Here is a 19,094-nt window from a genome sequence, read left to right as displayed (position 1 = left end):
CTCTGAGGCGTCAACCTCCAACACGAATGGCAAGGCAGAGTTAGGGTGTTTGAGGATGGAGGCCGACGTGAATAATCCTTTTAATTTTTCAAAGGCCAATTGAGCCCTAGGGGTCCAGCAGAATCGGGTTCCTTGTCTTGTTAATTCAGTAATGGGGGCGATGATCTTGGAAAAGTCTCTGATGAATTTCCTATAGAAATTGGAAAATCCAACGAAGCGTTGGACCCCCTTCTTGTCCGTAGGTGCGGGCCAGTCCAGGATGGCGGACACCTTTTGAGGGTCCATTTTAATACCTTCCACTGAAATGATGAGCCCCAGGAATTGGATGCATTGGAGTTCAAATTCACATTTATCGAGTTTAGCATACAGCCCGTGTTGCCTGAGCCGGGCGAGGACATTCCGGACGTGCCTGCGATGATCAGTCAGTGATGATGAGAAAATGAGAATGTCATCGAGGTAGACGATGACGTAGAGATCCAAAAATTCCCGGAAGATGTCGTTCACAAAATGTTGGAATGTGGCTGGGGCATTGCATAGACCGAAGGGCATAACGCAATACTCGAAATGCCCAAAACTAGTGCGAAAAGCGGTTTTCCACTCGTCCCCCTCCCGGATACGGATTAAATTATAGGCTCCGCGAAGATCCAGTTTTGTGAAGACGGTTGCCGTTCCTAGCCTCTGGAATAATTCAGGCACCAGGGGTAAGGGGTAGCGATTCTTGATCGTTATCCGACTTAATTCCCGGTAGTCGATACATGGCCGAAGGGAATGATCTTTTTTTTCCACAAAGAATATGCCTGCGCCTGCCGGAGATGTGGACGGGCGGATGAACTTTTTCTTTAAATTCTCATCAAGGTATTGTTTTAGTGTATCCAATTCCTGCTCAGTCAATGGAAAGATCCTACCGAAGGGTACTTCGGTTCCAGGTAGCAGCTCTATAGGGCAATCATAGGGCCTGTGTGGCGGTAGAGTCTCAGCACCTTTCTTGCTGAATACATCAGAGAAATCTCGGTAGGGTTCTGGGATGGCTTGGTGTGAGTTGGTTTCAGGGTGTAGGCCGAGGAGTTGAGGTATCTCATGGGCCATTCTTGGCAGGCAATGTTGTTGGCAATAATCAGACAGAAACTCCACTTTCCCAGAAACCCAGTTGATATGGGTGTTATGGCCCAGCAACCACGGCATGCCCAGGATGACAGGGAACAGAGGAGAGGAAATGACATCTAAACGGAGGAATTCCTGGTGTTGAGAGTTTATAGTAGCTATTATAGGGATAGTCTCTTGAATGACAGGACCGGAACGGAGGGCGGAACCGTCTGCAAGATGAACAGCCAGGCTCTGGGTCTTGAGTCGGAGTGGGATATCATGCTGAGCTGCAAAGGCCTGGTCCATGAAGCAGCTGCATGCTCCGGAATCAACGATGACTGGAACTTGGATAGCCTTTCCGGGAAGCTGCAAAGTGACAGAGATGGTAAGGTGAGTACTAGGTTTTGGCATGATAGTAGCACATATACGAGCAGAAGAACGACACTTACGCGTCTTGTTGGGGCAGACGCTGGCGTAGTGCCCAGGTTCCCCACAGTAGAGGCATAGGTTAAGGTTACGTCTTCGTAACTTCTCTTCGGGAGTCAAGGAAGGACGGAGCAGACCAAGCTGCATAGGCTCTGATGTGTCGAAAACTGGAGAGGTTGGAGGAGCCAAAGGCCTACTAGGAGGACTGGGAACCTGTGGAAGCATCCAAGTGGGTCGATAGGCACTGGTAGACCTTTCGGTGCGTCGTTCTCTCAGACGACGGTCAATTTGGATTGAGAGGTTAATTAATTCTTCCAGGGTCTGAGGTATCCCAACCCGTGCTAACTCGTCCTTGAGTGGATCGGACAAACCCATTCTAAAGTGATGACGCAGAGCCGCGTGATTCCATGCCGTATCGGAACTCCAGCGCCTAGATTCAACGGCATAGTCCTCCGCTGCCCTGCGGCCTTGCCGAAGGGAGTGCAGGGAAGCTTCAGCAGAAGCGGTTAGTTGAGGATCCTCATAAAGTTGAGACATCGCCAAGAAGAAGGCGTCCAGACTTTCCAGGGCATCCGACTTTTGTTCCAGAAGGTGATGGGCCCAGGTTTGAGGCTCACCTGACAACAGGGAAATAACAAAGCCCACTTTGGTAGCTTCTAGGGAGAAGGTCCGAGGCTGCAGAGCAAAATAGAGACTACATGCATTCCGGAATGCACGGTATTTACTACGGTCTCCAAAAAATCTCTCCGGTATAGGTACTTTGGGCTCTGGAGGGAGCATGACTACGGAGGGTGCCCCGGTTGCAGACGAAGTCCCCTGAGGATTGGTAGGTGCAGACAGGGCCTGAACACGTTCCTCTAGTCGGGTATAGCCATCCTGTAAACTTTTGACTGCTTGGGTTAATCCTGCCAAGTGTCTGCAAAGTTCGTCCATAGGGGAGGCCCCCTGCCCAGACTCGGTCATGGCTGCCTGATACTATCAGACTCCTACTTACCAGACCGGTGAGTCCGCTTGGGCAGAGAGTAGGCTCCCTTACGCGTCCGACTCGCGGCCCCTGGTAAGGTAACAGGAAGCACAGGAGTGCGGAGTGGTATGAGAGCCTGTGAACTAGAGTCCAGATGCTAGTGGAATAGCAGTCTATGAACAGCAGGTGCAGGCTGGAACACAGGCGATGAGACTGAGCAGGATGGTCAGGAGACAGGCTGGGTTCGGCAACAGACGGGCAACAAGGTACAATAGGAGCAGGCAGAAGCGTAGTCAAACAGGCCAAGGTCGGGTACAGGCAGCAAGAAGGGGAATCCAAGGGCAATCCGGGTCGTCAGGAGATCAGGTAAACAGGAAGACAAGACAGGAAACAGGAACTTCGGCACAGGAAGCTGATGATCAGGCAGCACTGAACAGAGTGCCTGACAAACTTAAATAGGCCGGCTTGCTCACAGGCACTCCCTCTGGTGGCCAATCCCATGACCAGCAAGGTGAGCTCTCTGACAGGTAGAGGGGATAACTAATGTGTTGTCATTTGTACTTTATTTAACTCCACACACAAACCAAACCTAAAAACAGAAATGTAATACATTGCAGCTTACCAATTCTATAATGTGGTGAATGTATTCATTATCTGTTTCAACACACTTCTTGTCTTAAAGCAATTTCAAACCCCAAAACAAGAAGATTGAGAAAAAAACAATTAACACTGAAAGGGGTGCTTACAACGGTCAGCTTTTATTCATTTGTGTAAAACCTTTATTACTAAAGGAAGATAAACTATTTCTGTAACTGCTTAAAAAGTGTTAGGCTTAAATTTGTTAATCCAGCCCATTTGTTAGTCCAGCCCAGGGGCGGCCCGTCCATTAAGGACGCACGGGTGCCGCCCTCTCTCCAGCCACCCCCTATATGACTAATGGATAGATTCATGCATAGCATGAATCTATCCATGACCGCTGCTGCCACCCCCTATTCAGGCGTCCAGCCCCTTTTCGGACGCCGGGCACCTGAATTCCAGTGGTGGGGGTGTTTTTTTGAAGCACCAGATTAGAGCCATGGGCTCTAATAGGCTTCAAAAAAGGTGGACTTGGAGCGCAGGGCATTGAGCTCGCAGTCCACCCAGGTGTGTTAAAAAAGCAAATGAATGTTTGCTTTTCTAACACTGAACTGCCTCTCCGTCAATCAGGTAGCGTGGTTCCAATATCTGTCACCTGATTGGTACAGGTGCTCCGATTGGATGCCTAGCAGAATGAAAAAAGAGAGGAAGGGGAATCATGGAGGACACAGGAGGCGTCCCACAGCTTGCCGCCATCACCCGCTGCCTCACCCGCCACCAAGATGCCAAGAAGTGCCGGGCAGACAGCGGGCGGGTGGGGGTCACAGTGGCAGCATTTGTTGGGCACAAGTGGCTGCATATGACAGGCACAAGTGGCTGCATTCGATGGGCACAGTGGCTGCATATGATTGGCACAAGTGGTTGCATATGATGGGCACAAGTGACTGCATTTGAAGGGCACAGTGGCTGCATATGATGGGCACAGTGGCTGCATTTGATGCATAATGGCTGCAATTGATGGCACTGTGGCTGAAATTGATGGCAGAGTGGCTGCATTTGATGGGCCCAATGGCTGCATTTGATGGGCACAATGAGGCTGCAATTAATGTTTTTTTTTTTTCAGTTTGTTTGCGCCCCCCCACCCCCCCCCCCCCCACAAAAAAAAAAATTTTGAGCACCAGCCACCACTGGTCCAGCCCCTCTGACAGCAGCCTTCAAAAGTCTGAGAGGCTGAAAACTGCTGCAGCTGGATGGGGCTAGATGGTGTACTGACTGCTCCTAACATTTAGGGCTGTAAGCACCCAGGGACAAATGCTTGGAGTGTATAAAGTATGAATTCCGGGCATTCGTCCCTGGGCATATACAGCAATAGACATTTGTACCACTCGGTACCCTGTCCAAGCCCAGCCACAAGAGCTTTCAGCCCCTCATAGAATTCTATTTGCACCAGAACACTGGATTCTCAGGCAAAGTGTCTAAACATCCAGTGTGCATGAAACCTCAATCCTTGCATCTATCACAAACCGCTGCCAAAAGAGGTTTCCGTTGCTCCTTTAGTGGAGTGAAGGCACATTAAGACAGGAAGTGGGTTACCTTCCAAATCACCAGGTAAAAATACAGGGGAAAAAAAACGAAATAAAGAAACAAATGCAGAACAACAGGCTAAATGGCATGAAGAAGGAGCGATTACGCATGTTCCAAGAAGCATCCTGCCCACTCTGACGTCATTTCCGGACCATTGAGTTCCACACTGGTCCTGACAGTACTGCTGCTCTTCCTGGAACAATACCACATGGCTTTCCACCACTGGCTGGGATCCCTTATTCTGCACTGTCACCCATGCTGAGACACCTGTCTGGGACTGATACCACTGGACTTGATATTTAATGAGCTTATTTATGTTTCATTTCTAGTAAGTGTCTTTAACCTTTTAAGCAATAAAGCATCCTGATAATGCTGCACTTAGAGGCGCCTTCCGTCTGTGTTTTATCACATGATTACATGTGAACAAAACAATCATTAATAGCCTCCATTTATTACTTTTTTGCTTACTATTGTGATGCTGTGATTGGCCCACAGCTATCACATAGTAGCTGTAGCCAATCATAGATCACTATAGTAAGCAAGCTGTTATAAATGCCATTCAAGACAGCTAAAGCTATTGCTTATAACAGCGATCATCACTGTTATTTTATTTTTATTTTTTTTTAAAGCTTGGCTCAAGGGATGAGTTTCAATAGATCGTAGCAAGGTAGCTGCTCTGCTACGCACGAAACCCTGACCCATAATCAGGTCATCTACAAATGATTTAGCACTGGGTTCCCATTGAACATGCAATGGATCATCACTGTAATAAGCAATAATAGTGTAAATAAAAAAAATCCCTTACCTCCCCCCTGAGTAGTACAGTATCTATGGTGACACTGAACTACTCTGATGTAGAAAAAAAACTTAAAAAAATAGATAAAACAAAATGTAATACATTTTTTTTTAACATACTGTCACCAGTCCCTAATCACCACCACATTAGTCATATAATGCTATACTGCACTGGTGACAGTATGTAAAAAAATAAACGTGAAAAAAAAAATGTTTAATGTCTTCAGAAAATTGTGACAAAAAATTACAACTTCAAAAAATTTGCCATGCCTCTAATTACTAAATACCTTGGACTGTCTACTTTCCAAAAAGGGGTCATTTGGGGGTATTTGTACCGTCCTGAATGTACATCAGGATTGATCCATTTTCAAATAACTGAAAATGGTCTGATCATTAAGGGAGTAAAAGTGGCTAATGTACTGGCAATTTTTCAGAATGTATTTTTATGTTGCTATTTCTGTCCCCATTTTAAAATTTCCCCTCACTTTTGTATTCCTCTGACAACAGGATAGGAAATAAGAGTGATAGGACTTACTGGAATTGAAAAGAAAAAAACCTTCCCAAGATGCCCTTATAAACTAAAAAAGTATTTCACTGTTGACTCTGTTCCCATTGGAGAGATTTGCTCTCACTTTCTACCCCTCTGATCCCTGTCACCAGCAAAGGAGATAAGAGGAAATGTCCTAAATAGGGACAGCTGACAGAGGTTCCAATCCTAACTCAATGTATATACAACGTAGAGTTTGATTTTAAATTATTAAATCTAACCAGTACCCCATAACCTACCAGATATTATATCCAGGGCACATAGAGTTATATCCATGAAGCAGTTGAAAGCATCTTCATCCAAACGTTTCTTAAGTTTCTCCGCTAATATTCTTGACTGTTCATTCATGACTTCCAAGAATTCTGACAAAATGGTGAAATGGAAGGTTGGGGTTATCATTTTTCTCCTAGAACGCCATTTTTCCCCTGTGCTGAAAATATAAAAAATCAATTTTTAATTAAAATCACAAATTTTGTTTGCTAATTACTTCTAACGTGGCTGATATTTTCAATACTTCTACAGTGGTGTTTGCATTCTGTAGGCGTAAGAAATCACACAGTGTGAAAACTTGTCAGTGAATGTTCTCAGCCTGCTGCATGATATATGAATCATCTATATCTCTTCTATTTTTATGCTTAAATGTGATATTATTCTCCATCCCAATTACCCCCTTAGTCCTGTTTATGTTTAATGAAAACATATATGCAGCAAATATTGTGACAGTAAAGAATATAGACAAGGTGATAAATGTGTGCTGTTTGTAAGCAGATTTATTGTGTCAATACAAATGTATTAAATTTTAAATACTTTTAATTGTTTCCATATACTGTACATCAATTAATATGCCAACAAATACTAGTTACCACTGTGACGGGAGTCACTTTGGGGGGGCTTGTGGAACACAGCTTACCTTGGAGAGCACTGGAAGCTCCTTTTCCAGCTCCCCCGGCCCCTCCAATGTGTAAGTTACCCTGTGTCTATTAGGGGGGCACAGGGTGACTGAGAACCCCAGCCTGATCTTTACTAATCGGACTCACTGTACAACCACACTGGAATGTATATATATATATATATATATATATATATATATATATATATATATGTATTGTATATTGTCTCATACTGTTGGGGACTCTTTGCTGAGTCATTTGGGGTGTGGCTGTATTCCATTGTTCTATTGTGTCTGTATGACTTGGGTATTATGGGATGTGTAAGTGTATATGCTGTGAAGAGGGAGTGAGGAATTCCTCCAACAGCTCTCCCTGCTGATTGTACAGTCTACCCCGCCCTGAATGCAAAGTGGGGGATTGTCCCAAGTGTTACCTGTGTACCTGTGTTTCAATAAACAGTTCATGCTCAGCAGCCAAAACGAGTACTGCCTAGTTTGTGGTTGCAAGCGTTTGGAAGATCTGATATCTATATTCAGACTGGAAGGAAGAAGTGTATGACAAAAGCACTCAAGCTGAGTGTGGGACGTTGCCTTATATTGGTGGCAAGCAGTGGGATGCTTCCTGCAGTCTGGGACATCCAAACCTCCACCTGGATCCAAGTTCCGGATAGCAGGAGAGGAGAGGTACAGATACCAGCCACCATGGAAGAGGAATTCAGAAGGAGGTTGCGAGAGATGCGGATACAGCACAGAGATCCAGTATCAGAGCAGGTCCTGCTGGGATGTTATGATTCTGTCCACTGGGAACTCTGGAAGAAAGCGCAAGCCCATGATCAGCAACACCAGGGAAAAATTCTCTCCTCCTTCCAGGAAAGGTACTGGTCACAGTACAAAGTGTGAATGGTGTTTTTGGGGAGACAACCACACAAGGAATGGAAAGCTGAGTTAACCAGGCTGGTTCAGGTGGAGATGCGGTTGGACAAGAGCTACAGAGCCCTCCTCTGGTATGTAGCCCAAGTGTGCCCCTGGACAGCGGATGACACCCCAACAGAAGGCTTTGGCTACGGTGGTGTCATAAACCAGATGTGACCAGAACTGTGTGACTGCAACAGAGTGAACCAGACATAAATAGGTGAAAGTAAGTTTATTTAAGGAAAATGCATATGTGAACACACCACAAATACAAGTGAACAACCAAACAATCAGTGATATAAAACCAACCAGCATATGTAGCAAGAGGGAGTACCAGAATCGTAGTCAAGCCAGGCCGGGGTCATAAACACGGAATCAGTAGCTGGGAAGGGAGATAAACAGGACAAGAGAGGATGGATGGATACAGGAGGGACGGGTCAGGTACAAGGCTCAGAGTCCAGGGTTCAGGGTTCAGGGTTCAGGTAACAGACAGGAAACAGGATCAACAGGTTCCAGGAATCAGGCTTCGGGTTCAGGTTACAGGATCAGGGTAACAGGATGCAGATCAGGGCTCAAGGACAATACCAGGGCACCATAAGTGTGCAATTGCCGGGTATTTATACTGCAGCTCTGCTAATTAACGTCAGGTGACACCTGTCTGCAGAGGGGAATACCTGCTCCATACTGCCAGGATCCATCCGCTGGTGGACGCCAGTACTGCGGCCCAAAGATGACATAACATTAACAGGGAAAAGCTCTCCTGACAGTTCCAAACTGCCAGGAGACACCTGCTGGTGGACGTCAGTACTGCATGCCGAATAACAGATATTACCAGCGGATGGAACATTTCCTGACAGTACCCCCCCCCTGAAAGGAGCGGCCTCCAGACGCTCCAACTGGTTGTAATTGTCCATAGTCTATGGCATCAAGCAGAACAACAGATGGGGGTACATCAGGCTGGGCCACAGGCACTTCAGGCGGGGCATCAGGCACCTCAGGGCAGACAGCGGGCACATCAGGCCAGACAGCGGGCTCCGGGTCCGCGAGCTGGGCAGCAGGCTCATTGGACTGGACAGTGGGTACAGAGACATCAGACCAGGCAGCAGGTACTGGACCCTCAATCTGGACAGCGGGCACAGGCATTGGTACAACAGGCTGAGTAGCAGAAACTGGCACAACAGGCTGGGCAGCAGGTGGCACAACAGGCTGGGCAGCAGGCATGGGCACTTCACGCTGGGCAGCAGGCATGGGCACTTCACGCTGGGCAGCAGGCATGGGCACTTTACGCTGGGCAGCAGGCATGGGCACTTTACGCTGGGCAGCAGGCATGGGCACTTTACGCTGGGCAGCAGGCATGGGCACTTTACGCTGGGCAGCGGGCTCATCAGGCTGGGCAGCGGGCTCATCAGGCTGGAGAGTGGGCACTGGCACTTCCAGCTCGGTGCCAGGCAGGCACCGAGGCGTCAGGCTGGGAGGCAGGCACCGAGGCGTCAGGCTGGGAGGCAGGCACCGAGGCGTCAGGCTGGGAGGCAGGCACCGAGACATCAGGCTGGAAGGCGGGCACAGAGACATCAGGCTGGAAGGCGGGCACAGAGACATCAGGCTGGAAGGCGGGCACAGAGACATCAGGCTGGAAGGCGGGCACAGAGACATCAGGCTGGAAGGCAGACACTGGGATGTCAGACTGGGTTGGATTAGCTGGTGCGGAGGCAGGTTGGGTTACTGGCAGGATTGTCTTGGTTGGAAAAAACTTTTGTTTTTTCTTTGGCTTAGCCACTGAAGCTCTGTAGGGGAGGGGTACAGCAGACTGGAAAGGAGGATTGGGATATGGCAAAGAAGAGGTAACAGTAGCTGGGGGAAGTTCCTGTGGGTCTATAGGCAGCTGAGAAGAGACAGGTGGGTTGAATGCAGGATAGGTACAGGGAGCAGAGACCGGATATGAATATTTGGTTGGCAGCAGCGTATACTGAGCTGCAACTGCGGTTGACACGTGTGATGGGGAAACATACATTTGGGTAGGCTGGTGTTTGGTGGCAGAGGTGGTTTGTTTGGCTGGAGCTGCTTGCATCATGTCAGACCATGCTGAAAGTATAGGTTGTACAAACTACTGCTTTTAAACCCCCCTGTCTAACAAAAGACTGAGCAGACACAATGCACTTAGCAATCACCTGTGGAGAACAGGCTGAGTAGTGCTCACAAAAATTGGCTGGATCATCTTCAAAAAGCCATACTAGGGATACAACCTGATTCAAATCAAAAGGAGGAGTGAAATCATCACGGCCCTCTGGAATACAGGGCAGGGCCAGCTCAGTACATAGATTGATCCAAGGCTGCACCTTCCCAAACAATATATAACCCTGATCAACCAGTGAGTGAGCCAAACATATAGCGGCAAACAACTGGTCACTAGACCATCCTTTCAAAGCCTGGCGGCAATAATCACCACTTTCAGATGCCAGCAGAGAAAAATAAATAACCTCATCGACATTCATGTTTTCAACCAACTGAATCAAAATGGTTCCCCAGTGCAGCCACTTCCGGTCAGGGATGACCCTGGTATTCTGTCATAAACCCGATGTGACCAGAACTGTGTGACTGCAACAGAGTGAACCAGACATAAATAAGTGAAAGTAAGTTTATTTAAGGAAAATGCATATGTGAACACACCACAAATACAAGTGAACAACCAAACAATCAATGATATAAAACCAACCAGCATATGTAGCAAGAGGGAGTACCAGAATCGTAGTCAAGCCAGGCCGGGGTCATAAACATGGAATCAGTAGCTGGGAAGGGAGATAAACAGGGCAAGAGAGGATGGATGGATACAGGAGGGACGGGTCAGGTACAAGGCTCAGAGTCCAGAGTCCAGGATTCAGGTAAAGGACAGGAAACAGGATCAACAGGTTCCAGGTTCCAGGAATCAGGAATCAGGCTTCGGGTTCAGGTTACAGGATCAGGGTAACAGGTAACACGTTACAGGTTACAGGTTACAGGTTACAGGTTACAGGTTACAGGTTACAGGTTACAGGTTACAGGTTACAGGTTACAGGTTACAGGTTACAGGTTACAGGGCTCAAGGACAATACCAGGGCAACATAAGTGTGCAATTGCCGGGTATTTATACTGCAGCTCTGCTAATTAACGTCAGGTGACACCTGTCTGCAGAGGGGAATACCTGCTCCATACTGCCAGGATCCATCCGCTGGTGGACGCCAGTACTGCGGCCCAAAGATGATATAACATTAACAGGGAAAAGCTCTCCTGACAGTTCCAAACTGCCAGGAGACACCTGCTGGTGGACCTCAGTACTGCATGCCGAATAACAGATATTACCAGCGGATGGAACATTTCCTGACAGGTGGCCTGAGGCTGTTATTAGGAGAGGCTGTCATAGGACCCTGACTTTGGGAGCAATTTGAATTGGCGTTTGGAAGAATTCTCGGAATACAGAGAACGGATAGTGATTGTCTCAGAAGTTCCCTGGGCACTGAAAGATTTGGAGTTTCTAGCCAATCAGGAATGGGAGCTGGAGATCGCCTGCTAGATTCTGCTCAGCAGCAGGTCTAGGCTACCTTTGCCTGGGACTATCAGAATATACCAGCTGACTACTCTGAAATCCTGGCTGAAGAGTCGGCAATGTGTGCTTTATCCATCTCCACCCGCAGCTACGGATGCAGAGGTCATATGGCGGATGCAGCAAGTGCTGACTGACCTCGATGATCCTGTTTCTGCATGGGATGGTGGAATGCATGTGTTCAGCAGCTGGATGAGGGTACGGGAGATGGAGCAGTCAGTTCATCTCTCCAGCCACAGACCACAGAATGTATGGATTTAATTGACTGTTCATTAGAGGATGTTATGGTTTATGAGTCACCTACCAAAGTGTTGGCACTGAGCCCAAGTGCAGCCAACCCGTGCCCTGGATTTTCAGCTATTCCAGAGATTTGTGATTTAATTTACTTTTCTGCTGAGGAATAACAACCGAGTGAGCCTCCAACAAAAAAGAGCTAGCATCAGGGGAGAACATTACTGAGCTCTAGCCAGCACCAACGGTGGCTTTGGCCTTCCTGAGAGAACAGGCAGTCAGCTTTTCTCCCACAACACTGACAGGGACATAGGATTTCCTGCTAGCAGCATCTGTGGAGTTACAAGAAACTTCTCCAGCTGAAGCACTGGCAACCGAACAGAGGGTCCAAGACCTCTGCCCCACACCCACGGCAGTTCCGGAAGCCCAGGGTGAAGAGTTGGAGGTCATTTACAAGCAGCAGATCAGGATCCAGGGGAGAAGGGAGGGGAGGTTGTCATCCTCCCTTCCCAACACTCAGCCAAACTGGAGGAAACTGTCTTTCCTCCCCAACAGTACGCCAGAGAGGATCATGTGAGCGCTGAAGCGCTAGCAGGGCAGAACACTACTGGCTTCTGCACTCAACAATCCACTTCGCAGGAGCTCCAGGAAGAGAATGCAATTGGCACAACTGCTGCTTGACCTGTTGTCAGTGGATTGGACTGCGGTCTCCAACTGTATACTCCAGGAATCCTGGGCAGTCGGCCCAGATCCCCAGCAGCATGATGAAGTGTGCCCAGCCACCCTGTCTTCTTTCCAGTGGGTGAAAAGACTCCAGGGAGAGTACTGTGTGGATACCGGCATTGGGGGACTGGAACTATTGACTAACTTCGGAGTCAACCCGTCTGGGGTATCCTCCTGTGATAGTCTTCTATCGAAAGGGGAGATGTGTGATGGGAGTCACTTTGGGCGGGGGGCTTTTGGAACCCAGCTTACCTTGAAGAGCACTGGAAGCTCCTTGTCCAGATCCCCCGGCCCCTCCTATGTGTAAGTTACCCTGTGTCTATTAGGGGCACGACGTGACTGAAAACCCCAGTCTGGTCTGTACTAATCGGACTCACTGTACAACCACACTGGAATGTTGTATGTATATATATTATGTATATTTTCTCATACTGTTGGGGACTCTTTGCTGGGTCGCTTGGGGTGTGGCTGTATTCCATTGTTCTATTGTGTCTGTCTGCCTTGGGTATTATGGGATGTGTATGTGTATTTGCTGTGAAGAGGGAGGGGGAAATTCCTCCAACAGCTCTCCCTTCGTATTGGACAGTCTACCCGCCCTGAATGCAAAGGGGGGAATTGTCCCAAGTGTTACCTCTGTGTACCTGTATTTCAATAAACAGTGCATGTTCAGCAGCTGAAAAGACCACTGCCTAGTTTGTGGTTGCAAGCATTTGGAAGCTCTGATATCTATATTCAGACTGGAAGGAAGCGATGTATGACGAAAGCACTCATGAGGAGTATGGAACGTTTCGTTACAACCACCTACAGCATACCTCACAACTTTCTGAGATGGGAATGAGGGACACCTAATAGCAAAAGTATGTAAGCACAGGGCACCCCCCAGGCCAAGTCCCCCCTTAAAGGAGAATTGTACAAAAAAATGATTGGTTAAACCCACAAGTGCTTTTTTTACCACTACTATTCCTTTATATTGGCTTTTGGAATTTACGATTGTAGCAATTTAAAATTTGGATGAAGGGTTTAGCCCTGTAAAACACTTTTTATTAGATAAATAAGTGCATTTTATATACAGCTATATAGATCAAACCAAAATGAGGGACAAATAAGGAGGAAAGAATGATTTTGTTCTGAACGAGGGACAATCCCTCAAAATCAGGAACAGTTGGGAGCTATGCCTACAGTATAATTCTCAGTGGACCCTCTGCACCCTGCAATACACCCCTATACTTTTCTAGCTAAAAAAAAAAAGGTGTTTCTTGGTTCACATATGTTGCAATTACAATGTTCAAACTGGCCAACTGCCTCAACATGACCCCCTTCTGTGTGGTCTCAACTCTGCCAATAAAAGCCAAGTATTTATATATAGAAAACATACTTAAAGGGGGATATTTCATAATTCCAATGTTGATTTATCTGGCACAGCTGGAGGAGAGCTACCAAATCAGGTCTGGTTAGCTATAGATAGCTTTAGCTGCATGTTTTTACCCACATTTTTAACTAAATTTTAATAAGCTACAATGTGTATGATATTGGAAGGAAGAAGGGTTAGGGTTCAGCCTTGGGTACTCCGAGCAAAAATAATTGGGTGGTGTGCACAGCATGCCACAGAAAAGTATGGGTACATGGTAACATATGCAACCACCCTTGTATTCACAAAATATGCTTTAATTATTGTACCACAAGCGTGAGGCTATTGGACAGGTGCAAATCTAAGCACAATCATTTGTACACTGAACCAGGGCCACCTTTAAAACGGGGCAAACGGCAAAGCTGCCCAGGGCCCAGTCATTGTTGTGGGGCCCAAAGCAGCTGCCCCTTAGCATGGGGAGCCGGACTGGTGGGGGAGAGAGCAGGGAGAAGGCAAGCAGTGGGGGCGGCTAGGACCGAGGAGCCCAGGAGAGAGAGGTGAGCAGCAGCAGGAGCAGCATCCCAATATGGCAGTGCCTCCCAGAGTCTGGATTCCTCCAGCTTCCTCTCCCCTTTCAGCTCTGACAGTGGCCCGGAGGAAAGGCTGATCGAGGCCCCCGAGAATGGGGACAGGTGGCAGGAGCAAGCAGCCAGGCTCCGCTACCTGGGTCAATCCGTTTATCAGCAGAGCACCCTCCATCCTCACCCAGAAGAAGAGCAGGCCCTGCTCGCTGCTGGCCATTATGAACCTATAGAAGGTGCCAGGCATTACACACACCTACCCACAGACAGGGACTGGGATGGGGAGGCACAGGAGGGACTGCAGACAGTGCTAGGGGTCTCGCTCTCCCCCCCCACTCTTACCCCTTTCCTGTCTCACCTCCTCCCTCTCTCACCCCCCACCCATCTCTCTCACCCCTCTCTCTCTCACCCCTCTCTCTCTCTCATCCCTCTCACTATTCTTTCTTACCCCCCTCTCTCTGCCCCCTCTCACCCCTGTTTCCTATAACCCTTTTCTCTCACCCCCTCTCTCTCTCTCTCATCCCCCCTCACCCCTTTCTTTTACCCTTTCTCTCCCCCTTCTATCTCCCCTCTCTCTCACACCACTCTCTCTACCCCCCTCTTAGCATGCATGCAGGGGGAGCTGAGTGGACACTGACTAACAGGTGACAGCAAGTGAGTATCACTGATCCTATCCCCACCCAGCACTACCACTGATCACATCCACCCCAAGCACTGCCACTGCCAAGCACTGCCACTGATTCCACCCGCCCCAAGCACTGCCACTGATCCAATCCGCCCCTAAGCACTGCTACTGATCCCATCCCCCCAAGCACTGCCACTGATCCCATCTCTCAACCTGCACTGCCACTGATCACATCCCCCCTACTGCCATTGATCCCATCAACCCCCCAGCACTGCCACTGATCACACCCTCCCCCCCAACCCCCCCCCCCCCAGCACTGCCACTGATACCATTCCCCACCACCACCGATTACCCCACCCCCCTCAGCCCCAGCAACCAATGGGTGAGTGGTAATGATGTGCAGTAACCTCTAGCAACCAATCACAACACAGAAATTATGTGCTGTAACCTCTAGCAACTAATCCGTGAGCCATAACGATATGCTGTAACCTCTGGCTAAAAAAAATCACAATTGCTGCATGATCTGCTGCGCTAAACTGATTTTAGGTTTAGCTGATATTTATTTTATGTCTCAGAGCAGGTAGAGAGTGAAGTTGTATGCAGGGAGGGCATGAAAATGTTTGCCCAGGTTCCTATCAAAATTGAAGCGGACCTTGAGTCACTTTTTCAACTTTCCATCTATTAAATCTGCTGCTCTTGTTGTTTTAACTTTGTATAGTAAAACTTTTTTTTCTGCCAATAAATACCTTATACAGCCCACTTCCTGTTTCTTGTCTGGTCATTAGCTTAGGCTTATAACATCATGCACAGCTCTCTCTCTCTCACTCTCATAAGAGTTTGCCAGGAAGGGTGGGGGGATGAGTCATAAGAGGCCCAATGAGAGCTGCAGGGCTGCAGAGCTGGAGGTGTGCCTCTGTGTGTCTGTGTAAATCCAGGAAGTGAACAAGCAGCAGCTTTAGCTGCCCACAGTTAAAATGGATGCAGCCAGACTTAGTGGAGGGAGATTTCTGAAGCATATTTGGCAGGTACAGAATTACAGTATATATAAAATAATATGCAAAGTGGTTGGAGGGAAGCTTCAGAATGGCAAAGATGTTTTTCTTACAAATTAAGTGAGCAGACTGCAGTTCCTCTTTAAAGAACCCATGAACCCTTCCATTACATATGCTTTTCTGCATATGTACTTTATTACCTATTATGTCAGCTAGATAAACTCTATTAATATGGGAAAGCTATATTTAAATACATTAAAGAATATGTTTGCTGATATGTGTATGTTGTACCATGTACTTGTGTAAAAGTATCCTGTTTTCTTTGTATTACCTCCTTTGTGTGAAATACCTAGTGATCCTGCTATTTCCTTTGCTTTCTTTTTTAAACTGACCATGTTAGACATGCGAGCACATTCATCCCAGTGTGGTCAGTTTTCTAGCGGTTCTGTTCTGGGAGAACAGCCTGCCTGTCATCCAATGGCCAAGACCCTTGCTTATACGCCCCTTTGCACAGCCTTTCAGAAGATCAGTGTACTGCTGTTTCTCCTCCCCCAGCTCTCTAAGCCCACTATGAACCTGAGAACAAAGATTATGTGATCACTTACATATACAGTATTGTGCAAATGTTTTAGGCAGGTATTAAAACATGCTGTAAAGTAAGAATGCTTTAAAAATCTAAATGTTTTAATTGTCTATTTTTATCAATTTAATAAATGCAAAGTGCACAAAACAGAAGAAAAATCTAAATCAAATCAATAATTGGTGTGGCAATTCCTTGGCTTCAAATCAGCATAATTTCTTCCAGGTATACTTGCACACAGTTTTTGAAGGAACTCAGCAGTAGGAATGAGCTTCGTGTTCGAGTCGAACGCATGTTCGACTCGAACATCATGTGTTCGTCTCCGTGGCGGCCTTGTGTAGTGTGTTGCAGTGGAGACTGGAGAGAGATAGACAGAGAGACAGGGGGTCATTTACTATAGCGCCACGGCGCTAATTCGCGCGAACTAGCGCTAATTCGCGTTAAAACGGTATTCACTATAGCGCTGGTGAGAAAATACTCCCAAAATCGAATTTATTATAGTTCCCTGAAACTAAATAGCGCCCAAATCCTTACTCTGCTAAAAGCTGGAGAATTGCACATGGAAATAATGTTTAGAGCATGATATAATTGCCTAAATGGTACTGAAATATGCAGTATATTTTTTAAAGATAATCTGCTTTTAAACTGTGTGAAAAAGTGATTTATACATTGAAATATCTTTAAAAGTCTGAGAAGAGATAAATTCCCCATTTTGGACAAAACTAGGCGCCAACACAACTGAGCATGCTCAGACCTGAAAATAACTCACATTTTAACTCAAGTGTCTTTTTTACCTGGCGCTTTAGTAAATACCAAAATTAGCACTTGGCTAAAATGTGTTTTTGAGAATGAAAATTTGCGCTATTATAGTCCAATGTAAGTTTCAGCCATTGATTCTAATAGTACAATAAATACTTTTAATGTTGAAATGAAATGTATCTTTCTCTGAAATAAATGTTCCTTGTAACAATGTTGCTGCTTCTATTTTGTTTTTTCTCATCTATTTTGTTTTTAAGAATACTAGAATGTGGAATGTTTTGATGTTTTGGTAAAATATATTTTTCTCACTTTCACTTGTTACTCTCCATCTCACAACAATCTTTACCCAAACTCACACAGGTGTCTTTACAAAGCACAAACAATACCATTGCTGATGCAAATTTAAAATGTGTCACAATTTTTTTTTGCTTTTTATTATTTCCAAATATTCATAATTTGAGCCCAAAAAATGTGATATGTGTACCAACATCAGAAATCAAAATGTAATTCCCAAAAATTTGAGGATAATATCACTATTTACGACTAATATCACTATACTCTCACCCACAAAGAACCACCAAATATCACAGAATAAATCAAAAAGAATAACTCTTGAGTAATGTAATTCCATCACCTCTTCAAAGAAATGCAGTATTTATGAGTATTTATGTGTAGGAAGTCCTCATCTGTGTAGGTTCTGTGGCTTAGAGGTTAGAACTTCTGCTTAGCATCTCTGAGGGCCTGGGTTCAAATCCCAAACATTCTGCTTCATATAGAGTTGTCTCATCTCCCAGGTCCTAAAACTATGTTTAAATGTAGTATTTATGTGTAGGAGGGTTCCACCATATTTGTAAATCTTGCCAGATAAACTATCTAGCCAAAAGTATTGAGACGCCTGCCTTTACACACACATGACCTTTAATGGCAGCCCAGTCTTAGTCCGTAGGGTTAAAATTTGATTTGGCCCACCCTTTGCAGCTAGAACAGCTTCTGGGAAGCCTGTTCACAAGGTTTAGTGTGTCTATGGGAATGTTTGACCATTCTTCCAGAAGTGCATTTGTGAGGCCAGGTACTGATGTTGGATGAGAAGGCCTGGCTCGCAGTCTCTACTCTAATTCAGCCAAAAGGTGTTCTATCGGGTTGAGGTCAGGACTCTGTGCAGGCCAGTCAAGTTCCTCCACCCCAAACTCGCTGATCCATGTCTTTATGGACCTTGCTTTGTGCACTGGTGTGCAGTCATGTTGGAACAGGAAGGGGCTTTCCCCAAACTGTTCCCACAAAGTTGGGAGCATGAAATTGTCCAAAATGTCTTGGTATGATGATGCCTTAAGAGTTTCCTTCCCTGGAACTAAGAGGCCAAGCCCAACCCTTGAAAAACAACCCCACACCATAATCCCCCCTCCACCAAATGATTTGGACCAGTGCACAAAGCAAGGTCCATAAAGACATGGATGAGTGAGTTTGGGGTGGAGGAACTTGACTGGCCTGGACAGAGTCCTGACCTCAACACAACAGAACACCTTGGGGATTAATTAGTGTGGAGACTGTAAGCCTGGCTTCTCGTCCAACATCAGTGCCTGACCTCACAAATGCACTTGGAAGAATGGTCAAACATTCCCATAGACACACTCCTAAACCTTGTGGACAGCCTTCCCAGAAGAGTTGAAGCTGTTGTAGCTGCAAAGGGTGGGTCAACTTAATATTGAACCTTGTGAACTAAGACTGGGATGCCATTACAGTTCATGTGCATTTAAAGGCAGGCGTTCCAATACTTAGGCCAATATATTGTATATTGCTTGTGACATTGAGCATGGCTATGGACTTAGGGCTGGTTCACACCACAGAAATGCAGACTCCAAGTGTGAGCCTACCTGCTGGCTGAGTGGGTAGTAATTCTGTCTA

At 46.5% G+C, this 19,094-nt stretch overlaps 1 protein-coding gene across 2 annotated transcripts in view; it reads right to left on the bottom strand.

The window, feature by feature from the left end:
- Positions 1 to 19,094, bottom strand: part of LOC141114186 (cytochrome P450 4V2-like) — a 196,297-nt gene that overhangs the window by 94,866 nt on the left and 82,337 nt on the right. For both annotated transcript variants that reach the window (XM_073607734.1, XM_073607725.1), the window contains exon 3: positions 6,215 to 6,405. In XM_073607734.1, coding sequence (XP_073463835.1) covers positions 6,215 to 6,405 — 191 coding nt within the window. The remainder of the gene's footprint in view (positions 1 to 6,214; positions 6,406 to 19,094) is intronic.

The sequence above is a fragment of the Aquarana catesbeiana genome, linkage group LG01 (assembly GCF_042186555.1).
Source record: "Aquarana catesbeiana isolate 2022-GZ linkage group LG01, ASM4218655v1, whole genome shotgun sequence".
In the NCBI taxonomy this organism is placed as follows: domain Eukaryota; kingdom Metazoa; phylum Chordata; class Amphibia; order Anura; family Ranidae; genus Aquarana; species Aquarana catesbeiana.
This window is presented reverse-complemented; position numbering and strand designations above follow the sequence as displayed.